The sequence below is a fragment of the Orcinus orca genome, chromosome 18 (assembly GCF_937001465.1).
Source record: "Orcinus orca chromosome 18, mOrcOrc1.1, whole genome shotgun sequence".
Taxonomy (NCBI): Eukaryota; Metazoa; Chordata; class Mammalia; order Artiodactyla; family Delphinidae; genus Orcinus; species Orcinus orca.
In genome coordinates this window covers 661,050-677,826 of record NC_064576.1, presented here as the reverse complement: position 1 = coordinate 677,826, position 16,777 = coordinate 661,050, and the positions used below count along the sequence as shown (strand labels likewise).

At 48.3% G+C, this 16,777-nt stretch overlaps 1 protein-coding gene across 2 annotated transcripts in view; it reads left to right on the top strand.

Moving 5' to 3' along the window:
- CUL4A (cullin 4A) overlaps positions 1-16,538 on the top strand; it is a 46,657-nt gene extending 30,119 nt beyond the window's left edge. For both annotated transcript variants that reach the window (XM_033435002.2, XM_049701274.1), the window contains 5 exons: positions 7,437-7,550; positions 9,659-9,764; positions 9,887-10,059; positions 13,899-14,051; positions 15,068-16,538. In XM_033435002.2, coding sequence (XP_033290893.1) covers positions 7,437-7,550; positions 9,659-9,764; positions 9,887-10,059; positions 13,899-14,051; positions 15,068-15,163 — 642 coding nt within the window. In that variant the 3' untranslated portion in view covers positions 15,164-16,538. The remainder of the gene's footprint in view (positions 1-7,436; positions 7,551-9,658; positions 9,765-9,886; positions 10,060-13,898; positions 14,052-15,067) is intronic.
- The last annotated feature ends 239 nt before the right edge of the window (positions 16,539-16,777 follow it).

Here is a 16,777-nt window from a genome sequence, read left to right as displayed (position 1 = left end):
GTTACAAGAGACAGGGAAGGACACTACATAATGATCAAGGGATCAATCCAAGAAGATATAACAATTATATATGCACCCAACATAGGAGCACCTCAATACGTAAGGTAACTGCTAACAGCTGTAAAAGAGGAAATCAACAGTAACACAAGAATAGTAGGGGACTTTAACACCTCACCTACACCATCCAGACAGAAAATTAATAAGGAAACACAAGCTTTAAATGACACAATAGACCAGATAGATTTAATTGATATTTATAGGACATTTCATCCAAAAACGGCAGATTACACTTTCTTCTCAAGTGCACATGGATCGTTCTCCAGGATAGATCACATCTTGGATCATAAATCAATCTTTGGTAAATTTAAGAAAATCAAAATCATGTCAAGCATCTTTTCTGACCACAACGCTCTGAGATCAGAAATCAGTTACAGGGAAAAAAACGTAAAAATCACAAATACATGGAGGCTAAACAATACGTTACTAAATAACCAGGAGATCACTGAAGAAATCAAAGAGGAAATCAGAAATTACCTAGAGACAAATGACAATGAAAACACGCCGATCCAAAACCTATGGGATGCAGCAAAAGCAGTTCTAAGAGGGAAGTTTATAGCAATACAAGCCTACCTCAAGAAACAAGAAAAATCTCAAATAAACAACCTAACCTTACACCTAAAGGAACTAGAGAAAGAGGAACTAAAAAACCCTGAAGTTAGCAGAAGGAAAGAAATCATAAAGATCAGAGCAGAAAGAAATGAAATAGAAACAAAGAAAACAAAAGCAAAGATCAGTAGAACTAAAAGCTGGTTCTCTGAGAAGATAAACAAAATTGCTAAACCTTTAGCCAGACTCACCAAGAAAAAGAGGGAGCGAGACTTCCCTGGTGGTGCAGTGGTTAAGAATCCGCCTGCCAATGCAGGGGTCACAGGTGCGAGTCCTGGTCCGGGAAGATCCCACATGCCGTGGAGCAACTAAGCCCATGCGCCACAACTACTGAGCCTGAACTCTAGAACCTGCATGCCACAACTATTGAAGTCCGCGTGCCTAGACCCTGTGCTCCGCAATGAGAGAAGCCACCGCGATGAGAAGCATGCGCACCGCAACAAAGGGTAGCCCCCGCTCGCCGCAACTAGAGAAAGCCCGTGTACAGCAACGAAGACCCAGTGCAGCCATAAATAAGTAAATAAAATAAAAACAAAAAGGAAAAAGAGGGAGAGGACGCAAATCAATAAAATTAGAAATTGAAAAGGAGAAGTTACAATGGACACCGCAGAAATATAAAGCATCATAAGAGACTACTACAGGCAGCTCTGTGCCAATAAAATGGACAACCTGGAAGAAATGGACAAATTCTTAGAAAGGTATAACCTTCTAAGACTGAACCAGGAAGAAATAGAAAATATGAACAGATCAGTCACAAGTAATGAAATTGAAACTGTGATTAAAAATCTCCCAACAAACAAAAGTCCAGGACTAGGTGGCTTCACAGGTGAATTCTGTCAAACATTTAAAGAAGAGCTAACACCCATCCTTCTCAAACTCTTCCAAAAAATTGCAGAGGAAGGAACACTCCCAAACTCATTCTATGAGGCCACCATCACCCTGATACCAACACCAGGCAAACGTACTACAAAAAGAGAAAATTACAGATCAGTATCACTGATGAATTATACATGCAGAAATCCTCAACAAAATACTAGCAAACAGAATCCAACAACACATTAAAAGGATCGTACACCACGATCAAGTGGAATTTATCCCAGGGATGCAAGGATTCTTCAATATACGCAAATCAATCAAGTGATACACCATATTAACAAATTGAAGAATAAATACCATATGATCATCTCAACAGATGCAGAAAAAGCTTTTGACAGAATTCAACACCCATTTATGATAAACACTCTCCAGAAAGTGGGCATAGAGGGAACCCACCTCAACATAATAAAGGCCATATACAACAAACCCACAGCCAGCATCATTCTCAGTGGTGAAAAACTGAAAACCATTTCCTCTAAGATCAGGAACAAGACAAGCATGTCCACTGTTGCCACTGTTCAACATAGTTTTGGAAGTCCTAGCCATGGCAATCAGAGAAGAAAAAGAAAAGGCATACAAGTTGGAAAAGAAGAAGTAAAACTGTCACTATTTGCAGATTACATGATACTATACATAGAGAATCCTAAAGATGCCACCAGAAAACTCCTAGAGCTAATCAATGAATTTGGTAAGTTTGCAGGATACAAAATTAAGGCACAGAAATCTCTTGCATTCCTATACACTAACAACGAAAAATCAGAAAGAGAAATTAAGGAAACAGTCCCATTCACCAATGCAACAAAAAGAATAAAATACCTAGGAATAAACCTACCTAAGGAAATAAAAAACCTGTACTCAGAAAACTGACACTGATGAAAGAAATCAAAGATGACACAAACAGATGGAGAGATATGCCATGTTCTTGGATTGAAAGAATCAATATTGTGAAAATGACTGTACTACCCAAAGCAATCTACAGATTCAGTGCAATCCCTAACAAATTACCAGTGGCATTTTTTTACAGAACTAGAACAAAAAATCTTAAAATTTGTGTGGAGACCCAAAAGACCCCAAATAGCCAAAGCAACCTTGAGGGGAAAAAAACGGAGCTGGAGGAATCAGACTCCCTGACTTCAGACTATACTACAAATCTACAGTAATCAAGACAATATGGTGCTGGCACAATAACAGAAATATAGATCAATGGAACAGGTTAGAAAGCCCAGAGATAAACCCACGCACCTATGGTCAACTAATCTATGACAAAAGGAGGCAAGGATATACAATGGAGAAAAGACAGCCTCTTCAATAAGCGGTGTTGGGAAAACTGGACAGCTACATGTGAAAGAATGAAATTAGAACACTCCCTAACACCATACACAAAAGTAAACTCAAAATGGATTAGAGACCTAAATGTAAGACCGGACACTAGAGAACTCTTAGAAGAAAACATAGGAAGAACACTCTTTGACATAAATCACAGCAAGATCTTTTTTGATCCACCTCCTAGAGTAATGGAAATAAAAACAAGAATAAACAAATTGGACCTAATGATACTTTAAAGCTTTTGCAAAGCAAAGGAAACTACAAACAAGACGAAAAGACAACCCTCAGGATGGGAGAAAATATTTGCAAGCGAATCAATGGACAAAGGATTAATCTCCAAAATATATAAACAGCTCATGCACCTCAATATTAAAAAAACGAACAACCCAATCCAAAAATGGGCAGAAGACCTAAATAGACATTTCTCCCAAGGTGACATACAGACGGCCAAGAGGCACGTGAAAAGCTGCTCAACATCACTAATTATTAGAGAAATGCAAATCAAAACTACAATGAGATATCGCCTCACACCAGTTAGAATGGGCATCAGCAGAAAATCTACAAACAACAAATGCTGGAGAGGGTGTGGAGAAAAGGGAACCCTCTTGCACTGTTGGTGGGAATGTAAATCGATACAGTCACTATGGAGAACAGTATGGAGGTTCCTTAAAAAACTAAAAATAGAACTACCATATGACCTAGCAATCCCACTACTGGGCATATACCCAGAGAAAACCATAATTCAAAAAGGTACATGCACCCCAATATTCATTGCAGCACTATTTACAATAGCCATGGCATGGAAGCAACCTAAATGCCCATCAACAGACAAATGGATAAAGAAGATGCGGTACATGTATACAATGGAATATTACTCAGACATAAAAAGGAACAAAATTGGGTCATTTGTAGAGACGTGGATGGCTCTAGAGACTGTCATGCGGAGTGAAGTAAGTCAGAAAGAGAAAAACAAATATCGTATGTTAACGCATATATGTGGAACCTAGAAGAATGGTACAGATGAACCAGTTTGCAGGGCAGAAGTAGACACAGATGTAGAGAACAAACGTATGGACACCAAAGGGGGAAAGCAGCAGGGGGTTGGGGTGGTGGTGTGATGAACTGGGAGATTGGGATTGACATGTATACACCGATGTGTATAAAATGGATAACTAATAAGAACCTGCTGTATAAAAATAAATAAACTTCAAAAATTAAAAAAAAAACAAACAATTCAGGCTTAGAGGAATTTGCAAGAACGGTTCAGGGTTCCCAGTACCCTCCACCACTCCCTAGCGCCGCCAGGCGTGCCCATCACACTCCCCATAATGTGCGTTGTTTCCTGATCCACTTGAGAGTAGGTTGCATCATGTCCTTTAATCACAGTACGTTAGAGGGAATTTCCTGGGAATAGAACCAGAGGACACTGCCAAGTGCAGAGAGTTGACGTGGATGTTCCGCCCCCATCCTGCATGTCGCCATATTCCGATTTTGTCAGTGTCCCAGCCGCGTCCCGCGTGGCGTTTTCTCTGGTTGCCAGGCCCAGCCCAGGCCCCCACGTCGCCCGCAACCGTGTTTGCAGTCCCCTTCAGCGGGAGCAGCAGCACCCCCTTCCTTCTCCCTCACGACGCAGCCCTTTTGGAACTGCAGGTGGCTCTCACAGGCTGCTGGCTTGCTGGCGGGTTAGACACCGGCCGTGCAGGTCCCGCCGCAGTCTTCTCAGTCCCTGGGCCAGGGCCGCACGCTGTTCCTTTGCCCCTGGTGATGATGATACCTGTGCTCACCTGGTTAAGGTGTCAGCCGGTTTGTAGTTATCAAATAACTTGTGGGGAGAATTCGAGGACGATGTGAACCTCTTAATCCCCATCAGACTCACTTGCCCGGGTCCATGCTCACCTACAAGTAGTGATCCCGTCCCATCTCCCGTTTCTCTCTGTTTAGAAGTTGGCATCCTCTTCCTAGGACGAGCCTTCCCCCCTGCCCCACGAATTTACTTATTTTTCCTCTGTCTCTGTCAGTGTGCACTCCTGGATTCTTACCTATTTGATGCTGAGATTACCCCACCTCTGGCTTGCGGGGGCTCTCCTAGCTCCTGTGCTTCAGCATGGACCCCTGCACTCTTGAGAACCTTGGTCTTCTAGCAAAAGGTGTTTGGGGCTTACCAAATACTCGTACTTGGTAAAATACACCTACAGTTTTGTGTACAGCTCAGTGGCATTAAGTTATGGAAAGTTCAGAACTTTCCCGTTATCCCAAACAGAAGCCCTGACCCAGTATGCAGTCCCTCCCATCCCCCATCCCCACTACACACACACACACACACACACACACACACACACTCTCTCTCTCTCTCTCTCTCTCTCTCTCTCTCTCTCCCTCTCTCTCTCTCTCTCTCTCTCTCTCTCTCTCTCTCTCTCTCTCTCTCTCTCCCCCCCCCCCTCCTCCTCCTCCTCCTCCTCTCCTCTCTCTCCTCTCTCCTCTCTCTCTCCCCTCTCTCTCCCCTCTCTCCCCTCTCTCCCCTCTCTCCCCTCTCTCCCCTCTCTCTCCACATCACAGACTTAGGCAACCACTGATCTACTTGTTCTGGATCTACTTGTTCTAGACGTTTGCTATAAATGAGATCGTACGTTGTGTGGCCTTTTCGGTTGGGCTTCTCTCACTAAGCATCATGTCCTCAGGGTTCATCCACGCCGTCGCGTGTGGTATCTTCATGCCAATTTAAGGCTGAATCACGCTCCACCGGGTACATGGACCACCTTCGTGTATCCATCCATCGGTGGGCATGTGGGCTATTTCCACCTTGTGGCTGTCGTGAACGATGCTGCTGTGAACATGAGTGTGCCGTGTTTGATTACCCGTTGTTGGCTTTTTGGGGTCTATCCCTAGGAGTAGAATTGCTGGTTCATGTGATAATTGTTCAATTTTTTGACGAACTACCACCATTTTTCATAGCACCTACGCCATTTTACGTTCCCATCAGCAACTCACAGGGGTTCCAATTTCCACACCTCCTCACCAGCGTTTGTTACTTTTCATTTTTTATGACATAGCCATCTTGGTAGGAATCGGTGTCTCATTTTGGTCAGACTTGCTTTTGCCTGGTGACTGATGACGAGGAGCATCTTGCCATGTGCTTATTGGCTATTTGTAGACCTTCTTTGGAGAACTGTCTATTCAAGTCCTCTGCCCATTTTTGTTTTTTAATTCAAAAGGTTTATTACTCGTTTATTAATTCTGTTACATTTATTTATTCAGTTGTCTGCCCATTTTTTAATTGTGTTTTTTGTCTGTTAAGTGGTGAGAGTTCTTTCTGTGTTCCAGACATTAGATCCTTATCAGACATGTGACTTGCAGATATCTTCTGTGAGTTTTTTTATTTTCTTGATAGTGTCCTCTGCATAAAAGTTTTCAATTTTGATGAAGTCCACTTAATCTGTTTTTTTCTGTTGTTACTTGTACTTTTGGTCGTATCTAAAAAACTATTGCCAAATCCAAGGTCACGAAAATTTGTGCCTATGTTTTCTTCTAAGAGCTTTGTAGTTTTAATTATATTTAGGTCTTTGATCTTTGTTGAGCCTAGAACAGTTAACTAGCTAGTAAGCACCCAGTGTTAGCTGCTGCTACCTTATTATAATCATTATTATTATTTCCACTCCTGGGAATTAATCTCCAGGAAATAATTTTAAGAGACGTCTGCATTGGAAGGATTATCACACTGTTGACTTTTTTTTAGGTGTGAGATGGTACAGTAGACCCGTTTTCTAGAAGAGTCCTTGTCTGTTAGCTGTGTTCTGAAATACTTAGACATGCAGTGACATCATGCCTGGGACTTGATGTATTGAAGCTGGGTCATGGGTCCGTGGGGTGACTAGGAGCTGAGCTTGGAAGCGTGAAGAGGAGTTGCCAGGCAGCTGCGAGGCTGCGGGCCCAGGCCCTCATCCCTCGGCCCTGCTTTGCAGTAGCGCAGAGGCAGCCCAGGTCCCGCTCCCTTAGCACCCCGTCCAGTGGGCTGGTGACAGTGCTGGCGAGCAGCTCCGGACCTGGCAGAGGGGTGGGAAGAGGAGGTGCACGCCGTGGAGTCGGGGGGGCCGGGCCCAGGGGAGGACTGAACCCCCTCCTAGGACCTGGGCCTCGGCTCTTGACACTGCCAGGGCCGAGTGGAGTGCGGGCCCTGGGGCTCCAGGGCGAGAAGACAAACCCGAAAAGACCCAGAAGGCGTGGTCGCCAGTTGGAGACGGGAATCCTCGTGAGGAGGGTATCGGGCGCCCGGGGGCAGGGGGAGGCTGCAGAGGGAAGCTGTCGAGAGGGGTCGGCTCACCAGGTGAAGCCTGATGAGAGCCGCCCACGGGGGCTCAGGAGGGAGGTCCCAGCCTCACGTCCTGGACGGCGTCAGGAGCCCTCCCAGAAAGTACCATTGAAATCGCAACAACCTCAGGCCCGAGCAGGTGGCGGCAGCTGTCAAAACACAGAACTGACTTTTCATTCGGCCGTGAACACTGAACAGTATGTGGTTCTCCAGGTTAAAGGTGTTTAGCATAATTAAATTTGTTGTTTTCTTGGCTTGACAGATGATTAAACTTCAGGAAGTATTCAAGACGTTTTATCTTGGAAAGCACAGCGGTCGAAAGCTTCAGTGGCAAACTACACTGGGTCACGCCGTGTTGAAAGCAGAGTTTAAAGAGGTAAGTCCTGTGTCTCCTCCACTTTTTATTCTTCTTAAGTATGTTAATAGAATGTTTTTTGATTGTGATTGAACTTTGGTAGCAAAGAAAGGAAGCGTTTATTCAATATAACTCAACACTGGCTTTTCAAAGGTCAATAAAATGAAACAGTCGAAGGATTACTATTCTAATCAATAAAAATTAATTAGAATAGAAAAACATTTACCTAATTAAAAATAGAGCTGGGCTTCCCTGGTGGCGCAGTGGTTGAGAGCCCGCCTGCCGATGCAGGGGACGTGGATTCGTGCCCCGGTCTGGGAAGATCCCACATGCCACGGAGCGGCTGGGCCCGTGAGCCATGGCCGCTGAGCCTGCGTGGCCGGAGCCTGTGCTCCGCGACAGGAGAGGCCACAACAGCGAGAGGCCCGTGTACTGCAAAAAAAAAAAAAAAAAAGAGCTAAGGCTGTGAAGAGGCAGTTCATAAAAGTGAGACTGAAACTCTGACTAGGAAACTGACAGGCTACAACTAAAAGAGCAGCAGCCTCGCCCCCTGCGGGAAGGAGCCCGTGAGCCCTGCAGAGGGCAGTGGTGCTGCGTCTCAGAACCTGCAATCACGGGCTTGGTTGCAAGTAGTTCCAATTCTGGGAATTCGTCTTCATAAAACATTTTCACAGATTAATGAATATGAATATTTGTTTCAGTGCTGTTATTAAAAGTGACAATTTAGGAAGGGAAAATTCCTACAGTGTATTGATAAGTGAAAGAAACATGTCACAAAACAGTCCATATTCGAACTTAACTTCAATTTTGTAAATAAAATTCAATTATGTATACTGAGCCAAAAAATTACAGAATTACTGTTTTGCAGTTGTACTACGTTAACTATGCATTTTCATATAAATTAAATATACAATTACACATAAATTACCTGTACACATTTCATTGTGTGTTATTGTACAGGGTCATATACACAAAACCACACACGCTACATATAGTTCTTCTTTTTTCTTTTTTTTTTTTAATAAATTGATTTATTTGTTTCCTTTTTGTCTGTGTTGGGTCTTCGTTGCTGTGTGCGGGCTTTCTCTAGTTGTGGCGAGCGGGGGCTACTCTTCATTGCGGTGCGTGGGTTTCTCATCGCGGTGGCTTCTCTTGTTACGGAGCACGGGCTCTAGGCGTGCAGGCTTCAGGAGTTGTGGCTCGTTGGCTCAGTAGTTGTGGCTTGCGGGCTCTAGAGCGCAGGCTCAGTAGTTGTGGCGCCCGGGCTTAGTTGCTCCGCGGCATGTGGGATCTTCCTGGACCAGGGCTCGAACCTGTGTCCCCTGCATTGGCAGGCGGATTCTTAACCACTGCGCCACCAGGGAAGACCTCACATACAGTTCTTTAAGGTGTCGTGAGAGTTAAATCCCACGGTCCCCTTACTGTCCACATCCCCGGCTGGGCCCACAAGAAGTACTTGCACGGGGTGCCCCTCCCCACAGTGACCACGTGGCGAGTGTCCGTGGCAGGGGCTGGGTGACAGGAGGTGGGGCCCATGTCAGCTGCTGCAGTGGAGGGAGTATTGCGATAAGGCGGGTCACATGGCTTTGTGCGTGTGACAGCGCTACGTCTGAGAAGCCACTATATACCTTAACTTAATACTTTATTGCCAAGAAAATGCTAACTGTCGTGTGAGCCTTCAGCAAGTCCTAATCCTTTTCTGGTGGCGGGTTTGAAATACTGAGTCACCGACATGGGACACGGCACGGAAGGAGCAGGTGCTTGGAAAGGGAGCCGACAGACACGCAGACCTGCAGTCGAGCGAGGTGTGACGTGTGCGCCTGTTCGCAGTGTCCTTGTTCTCTTCATGCAGCATCAGCTGCGTCTCCTGCCAGCTTCCCCTCCAGCCCGGCCTCGTCACCGTGCCTTCTCGTGCTCTGTCCAGAGTATTTCAAGAGAACACTTAAGTGCAATCCTGAGTCATTTTATTGTTGTATAACTCGTAACTTAATTTCTTCTTATTTGGTGTTCAATTAGTAATTCTTACCATTCCCCGCGCACACAAAGTTTGAGAGCAAAGAGCAGCCTCTTAAAGAGGTCTGAGGGGTGCGCGAACGCGGCGTCCCACGTGAGCTGTCCTTCTCTTCAAGGGGAAGAAGGAGCTGCAGGTGTCGCTGCTCCAGACGCTGGTGCTCCTCATGTTCAACGAAGGCGACGGATTCAGCTTTGAGGACATAAAGATGGCCACCGGGATAGGTAGGCACGCCTCCGCAGCGCGGGCGGCTTCGGGGAAGGGGACGTGGAGGCGCGGCCCCTGCTGGCTGCACCCGAGGTCGCGGCTGCCCGGGGTCCTGACCTGTGCGCTTTCTCCCACTCAGAGGGCAGCGAGCTGCGGAGGACGTTGCAGTCCCTGGCCTGCGGGAGGGCGCGCGTGCTGATCAAAAGTCCCAGAGGGAGGGAGGTCGAAGATGGAGACAGATTCGTCTTCAATGGAGAGTTCAAGCACAAGTTGTTTCGGATCAAGATCAATCAGATCCAGATGAAGGAAACCGTACGTGTACCCACTTTCTCTTCCGTTACACAGCACTCACCAGGGAGTCACTAGGTGTAGAGTAATTTCTCGACTGTAGGGTTCCAGAGCATGTTCTAAAGTGTCTAATTACATACGTCATGTCTATGAGAGGGCTTATTTTAACATAACTTTCATTACTTTATACTCGCGACAGGGGCAAAAATCAGAAAGAAATGCATTTAACAGTTACGGTTCCTATTCACAGAAGTGGTGGGTAAATCAGACCTTCCCAGACCGCATGCTGTTAGCATGGAGAGCACGTCATTTCCAAAGCCTGGTGACCGCGTGCTGTTAGCGTGGAGAGCACGTCATTTCCAAAGCCTGGTGACCGCGTGCCGTTAGCGTGGAGAGCGCGTCATTTCCAAAGCCTGGTGACCGCGTGCCGTTAGCGTGGAGAGCGCGTCATTCCCAAACCTGGTGACCGCGTGCCGTTAGCGTGGAGAGCGCGTCATTCCCAAACCTGGTGACCGCGTGCCGTTAGCGTGGAGAGCGCGTCATTCCCAAACCTGGTGACCGCGTGCCGTTAGCGTGGAGAGCGCGTCATTCCCAAGCCTGGTGACCGCGTGCCGTTAGCGTGGAGAGCGCGTCATTCCCAAGCCTGGTGACCGCGTGCCGTTAGCGTGGAGAGCGCGTCATTCCCAAGCCTGGTGACCGCGTGCCGTTAGCGTGGAGAGCGCGTCATTCCCAAGCCTGGTGACCGCGTGCCGTTAGCGTGGAGAGCGCGTCATTCCCAAGCCTGGTGACCGCGTGCCGTTAGCGTGGAGAGCGCGTCATTCCCAAGCCTGGTGACCGCGTGCCGTTAGCGTGGAGAGCGCGTCATTCCCAAGCCTGGTGACCGCGTGCCGTTAGCGTGGAGAGCGCGTCATTCCCAAGCCTGGTGACCGCGTGCCGTTAGCGTGGAGAGCGCGTCATTCCCAAGCCTGGTGACCGCGTGCCGTTAGCGTGGAGAGCGCGTCATTCCCAAGCCTGGTGACCGCGTGCCGTTAGCGTGGAGAGCGCGTCATTCCCAAGCCTGGTGACCGCGTGCCGTTAGCGTGGAGAGCGCGTCATTTCCAAGCCTGGTGACCGCGTGCCGTTAGCGTGGAGAGCGCGTCATTTCCAAAGCCTGGTGACCGCGTGCCGTTAGCGTGGAGAGCGCGTCATTCCCAAGCCTGGTGACCGCGTGCCGTTAGCGTGGAGAGCGCGTCATTCCCAAGCCTGGTGACCGCGTGCCGTTAGCGTGGAGAGCGCGTCATTCCCAAGCCTGGTGACCGCGTGCCGTTAGCGTGGAGAGCGCGTCATTCCCAAGCCTGGTGACCGCGTGCCGTTAGCGTGGAGAGCGCGTCATTCCCAAGCCTGGTGACCGCGTGCCGTTAGCGTGGAGAGCGCGTCATTCCCAAGCCTGGTGACCGCGTGCTGTTAGCGTGGAGAGCGCGTCATTCCCAAGCCTGGTGACCGCGTGCTGTTAGCGTGGAGAGCGCGTCATTCCCAAGCCTGGTGACCGCGTGCTGTTAGCGTGGAGAGTGCGTCATTCCCAAGCCTGGTGACCGCGTGCTGTTAGCGTGGAGAGCGCGTCATTCCCAAGCCTGGTGACTGGTCTCTTGATTTCTGTGCAGCACTCGGCCATTCTCTCGGCCTCGCCTCCACCAGGTCCTGGGGTGGAAGTGGTGAGGGTCCTGGGAGTTGTGGACCCACCAGCAGCGCCTCTGGGATCCATGTACAGGTGGAGCATCTGTAGCTTTGATCAGGCTCTCGAGTGTCACGTGTCCGGAGCAGGTTCTGGACCTGCCCTCGGGCCTTCCTGATGCAGAAGCCCTGGTACCGCAGGGCTGTGGTCAGCGTGTGGGCCAGGCAGGCAGATGCACCCTGGTGCCCATCTACAGAGCAGGTGTCAGCCGCCCCCTTGTACGTGTGGATGAGCGAGACAGGGCCTCGTGGGGAGGGAGGTAGTCCAGATGATGCATGGGCAGCTCTGAGGGTCTGAGGTGGCATCACAGACGCTCCTACACCTGCAGCGGGTCTGAGGCCTGCTGCCCTTCCCCGGAGGAGCTCGGTGTTGCCCAGTCGGGAAGTATGTTCAGATCGTGCAAAAGAAATAGATCAATAAATGCGTGAAAAGTATTTAGTCTCATCAGTAGTTGTTTCAATTCAAATTAAAATAATATTCTATTTTTTGGCTATCAATTTGGGAAATGTTTAAAAGTTTGATAGTATCGGGAGTTGGCAAGAATATGAGAAAACGGGAATTTTTATTTTTTGAGATGTTTGGATTGGCACAGTGTTTTTAGTGGGTAATTCGACATATCTGTTGAAGGTTTAATGCACGTAGCCTGTATTCCATCTTTTTTACTAATTGGAGTTTATACCAGAGTGACTAAAGGGTGTAAGATTCTGGACTTATAATTCCCAAGTGGGCCTGTCTGTCACCTCTCTTCCTCCAGAGGTGACCTCTCCTGCCACTTGAGTTTGCGGCTTTTCTCTGATGTACATGTGTAAACTTGTCTTAATGGGATCGCTCCACATGCCATTTACATGCACCATTTTGTAAGCTGTTCCTATTCTTCGCCCTGGGCCTCTTTCCGTGTCAGGACTTGGTTTTTAAGGGTGCAGAGTAATCCGTTGTGTGGCTCGGATCCGAGAATCCGTGGGGCCCATCTGCAGGGCCTGGCAGTGCCCCTGCCGAAAGGCAGTCAGGATGCTTCCATTCCTGGAAATCGGGTTATGCTGACCATCCTGTTCAAAACACTCCTGTTTCCCTGGCGGGGTTGTTTCTTGAGCGTAAACTCCTTGCCCTGGAATCGCTGCGTCAGAGAAGGTGAACTTTGTTGACTTGACCCCTCAGCCAGATTCCAGTCTCTGGCTCACGGGGGTCCTGACCTCCGTCCCCGGCCTTTGCCCACCCCATTCTCAGGCACCGAAGTAGTTCACTGCCGTGTTAGTGTGACTTCCTTTGGTTCCTCTGAGCATCTTTTTGCCATTTAGGAGCTCGTACGAAGTAGGTAACCTTTCTAGTCCTCAGTTCTTCATCTTTTAGAATAAGTGTAACACCATCTCAGGGTGTGAGATTTCAGTGAAAATGCTTCTGCTTAAGACTCTTGGCCGAGCGCCTGGAAGCACCTTATAGATGCTGGTCCGGCTCTTCGTGGGCGGCCGTTTGCAGTTTTCTCTTTTTAATTAACTGCTTGAATTCAAGTCACTGGTACATTTATTGTAATATTCCACCTCTGACTTGTGGGTATCCTGTTTATATTGAGGACATTAACCTTTGTCTTTTGTGCACATGATTTTGTCGTTCTGAGAGCGTTTCCCACATGACTACGGTGGGAAGTAGAGTCTTTTCTTCCACAGTTTCTGACTTGGGGGTCATCCTAAGAAAGACCTTCCTCTAACCCAAATTTTAAAAAACATTTACCTCTATTTTTCTAGTAGTTTATACATTTAAATCTTTCTGTGGGCAGTGTAGAAATTATTTTGGTATCAGAAAACATTGTAACCACCCTCCCTACTTTAAAAAGTGAGTTGATTCTCTGATAACCTATTGGAACTGTCACCGTTATTATAATCAGATTCTCACATTATGGGGTAGTTTCTCATTTCTGTTCTACAAGTTCTGTTGATCTATTTCATAGCCAGCACCGAAAGTCTTTTAATTAATGTACCTATTCCTATAAATGTACTTATTTTGGTCCTGAAGTTAAACAGTTTCACTAGAACAAAACTGCAGCACAGGACAGGATCCACCCGCAGTGTGGCCTTTCTTTCAGCAGAAGCTTATCAGACTCCACAGTCGGAGATAATCAGCACTGAAATACACTCTCGCTCCGGCTTCTCCCGTGCAGGTTGAAGAGCAGGCCAGCACCACAGAGCGCGTGTTCCAGGACCGGCAGTACCAGATCGACGCCGCCATCGTCAGGATAATGAAGATGAGAAAGACGCTGGGCCACAACCTGCTCGTTTCCGAATTGTATAATCAGCTGAAGTTTCCCGTCAAGGTGAGTGGGTGTCAGCTTAAGTCGCAGCACCCGTTGCACCCTTGGCAAAGCGCATACGAGTCTCACGACCTTTAGCATCGGACCATCTGTCCTCCGTTATAGCTGGTCACACACTACAGAAATCTCCATGTGTGTGTGAGAGTGGGGCTCCATCTGCCCCCGGTCACCGCTGGAGGGACGCTAGGGCCCGGCTCTCTCTCCTCCCGCTGTTGTCACGTTGCCTCTGCCCGAGGACGTCTGCCCTAAAGCCTTCCGGCAGGCGTCCCAGGACCACCCGTGTGCCTGGGCAGAAGTTCTCTGAGGCCGTGCCGTCCAGCCCGGGCGGACCGGGTAGTGGACGGACACTGGACGGGCCAGTGGGCCCTCCTGTCCCCAGGGAGTCCTGTGCCCCGCCATGCTCTGCACCCCGTGGGGCCGGAGTCCCTGCCCCTGTACAGGAGGGACCCGGCGGTTCAACAGAGGCTGCAGAAGCGCCAGCTCTGCTCCAACAGGTGCTGGTATCGGCCCATCACTTGGGGTGGAGGGTCCACTCGGGCTCGGAGGCGACCGCGCAGACACGCCTCCAAATGCAGGCGTGCCTGGTGCGTCCCCTTCCCAGGGGCACTGCCCACGTGGAGCATGTGTAAGTAGCACACGGTGATGGCAGGCGGCATCGGGCATTGTCCTCACGAAGGAAGGACACACCCCGGGCAGCGACCTCGGTGCCTGCGACCCCGGTGCCGTGCTCACCGTTCACAGCCTCACACCCCCAACGGGCAGCCCTGCTCGGACGCCTCCACACGGATGGAAGCGCTTTGCTCACGATGTGACGTTAGCATTGTCTTTGGAAGCAGGCAGTTTTGGTCTAGCGTTTTATAATTGGCTTCTGATTATAAACAGTTCTTTGTAGATGGGTGTGCTGATACGTGGTATATGCACATAACTGTAATCCCGTGCTTCGAGCGTGGTATCTTATATTCCCCTATGGTTGTAACTTTAACGCCACTATAATTGGGGCTTTTGTTCTTCTTTTCCAGCCTGGAGATTTGAAAAAGAGAATCGAATCTCTCATAGACAGAGACTACATGGAGAGAGACCAGGACAGTCCCAACCAGTACCGCTACGTGGCCTGAGGCTCGTGGCGGCTCCTCCCATGAGACACTAGAATGTATCTTTAGGGCAGAAACACTTCTGTGCTGTTTCCAGGACTTTCTGGTACTCAGCAGCATGGCTGCTTTGGGACTAGCAGGAAAGGGGGTCCTTGGCTCCTCCTTCACAGGCTCAAGGATTTGCAGGTGGCTTGTGTACCTTCCCTCCAGTTCTTCCTCCTGTTCTGTTAGGCGTTTGGATGGTTCCATGGCTCTGCAGAGTGACTCTGAGGTCGGACAAGCAGATCCTGGTTTCTTAAAAGAGGCTCCTTTGTAAGCTGTGTTCTTGTGGCAGAAGCTCATGTTCGGTGTGTGTGTGTGAGACCCTCCGTGCTGCCCTTCTGTAGCTGCAGGGACACAAGCTCTTAGACCCAAAACAAGAACCCTTACTGGTGAACATTAGGAAGAAACAGTCACTGTTAAAGCTGGCTGGTCGATTATGCAGCCTGGATAGTAGCATCTGTTCCAGGTCTTTCAACAAGGGTTAACCTCTGAGGAGTGGCTTTCAGGATGGGGCTCCTTGGCGAGACCTCTGACGCACCAGGAGGACACCACGTCCGACGTGTGTGATGCCGCGAGCCCGTCAGCGCCTTCACTTTTACTTCCACTGCGTCCCTTGTGGATTTTCTGTTTGAGGGTTTAGAGGGGGGCAGTGTGTGTGTGTTTGCCGTTCTAAGATTGAGTCTAGCAGCCCCGTTCTCTGCATTGGGGAACTGCTGTTTGATTTTTTCTAATTGCAGTGTTTGTACGATTGCGACAATAAAGTTTGGTTTTGTTTTCACGGCCCTGGGCAGGGTGGCTGTCCTCTGCTGTAACCACTGTAAACGTTTCGGAGGAGACTTGACGTTGTGAGCAGGGGTGACCTCGGCGGCACCTGCTTGCATTGCTGTGTGCGCGCAGCCTCGGCTGCGCGGCGGACGGTGACGTTCGTGTGGCACCTACAACAGACACTTCGCTGAGAGCATTTAAAAGCGCTTATATTTTACACAATAGCAGGCTACATTTTGATTCAAAGCTACCAAAGGAATTTTGATCATGGTGTAAGTGTTGAAAGCAATATTTTCTGGAATATACCAAGTTTATATAATTTGATTTTTGTGCTAAATTATTAAAAGATTCTCCCTTTTTGAAACATGCGTGTTTAAAATATGACATCTTATGGGTTTCCATATGAAAATCCTCACTCTTTAAGTATCATCCTTATTTCTATATTTGTAAAGTTTCATTTGTGAGTTCAGTAACAGGTGGTTGATAAGAGACCAGATAGATTCTACTTCTTAGACTTTAAGTTCATTATCTCTTGATTGTTGACATTGTAACTGAATGTAGACTTACCCTGAATAAAATTAGTTTAATTGGCCTTAAAATTACATTAATGCAACTGTGGCGCAAACAACACGTTCCTCCTCACCCTTCAGCGTGGCAGACGTCAGCCCCCGGCCCCCCCGCCCTGGCCTCACTGTGTTTCACCTGTGCGCTTCCTTCAGGGTCACGTCACTCACGTGTCATTACAGTTAAAGGTCAGCGTGGGAAACTGGCAGTCGAGGAATGATTGAAAAGGAAAAGAGACGTAGGCGAAAAGCTACTAAATTGGAAGGA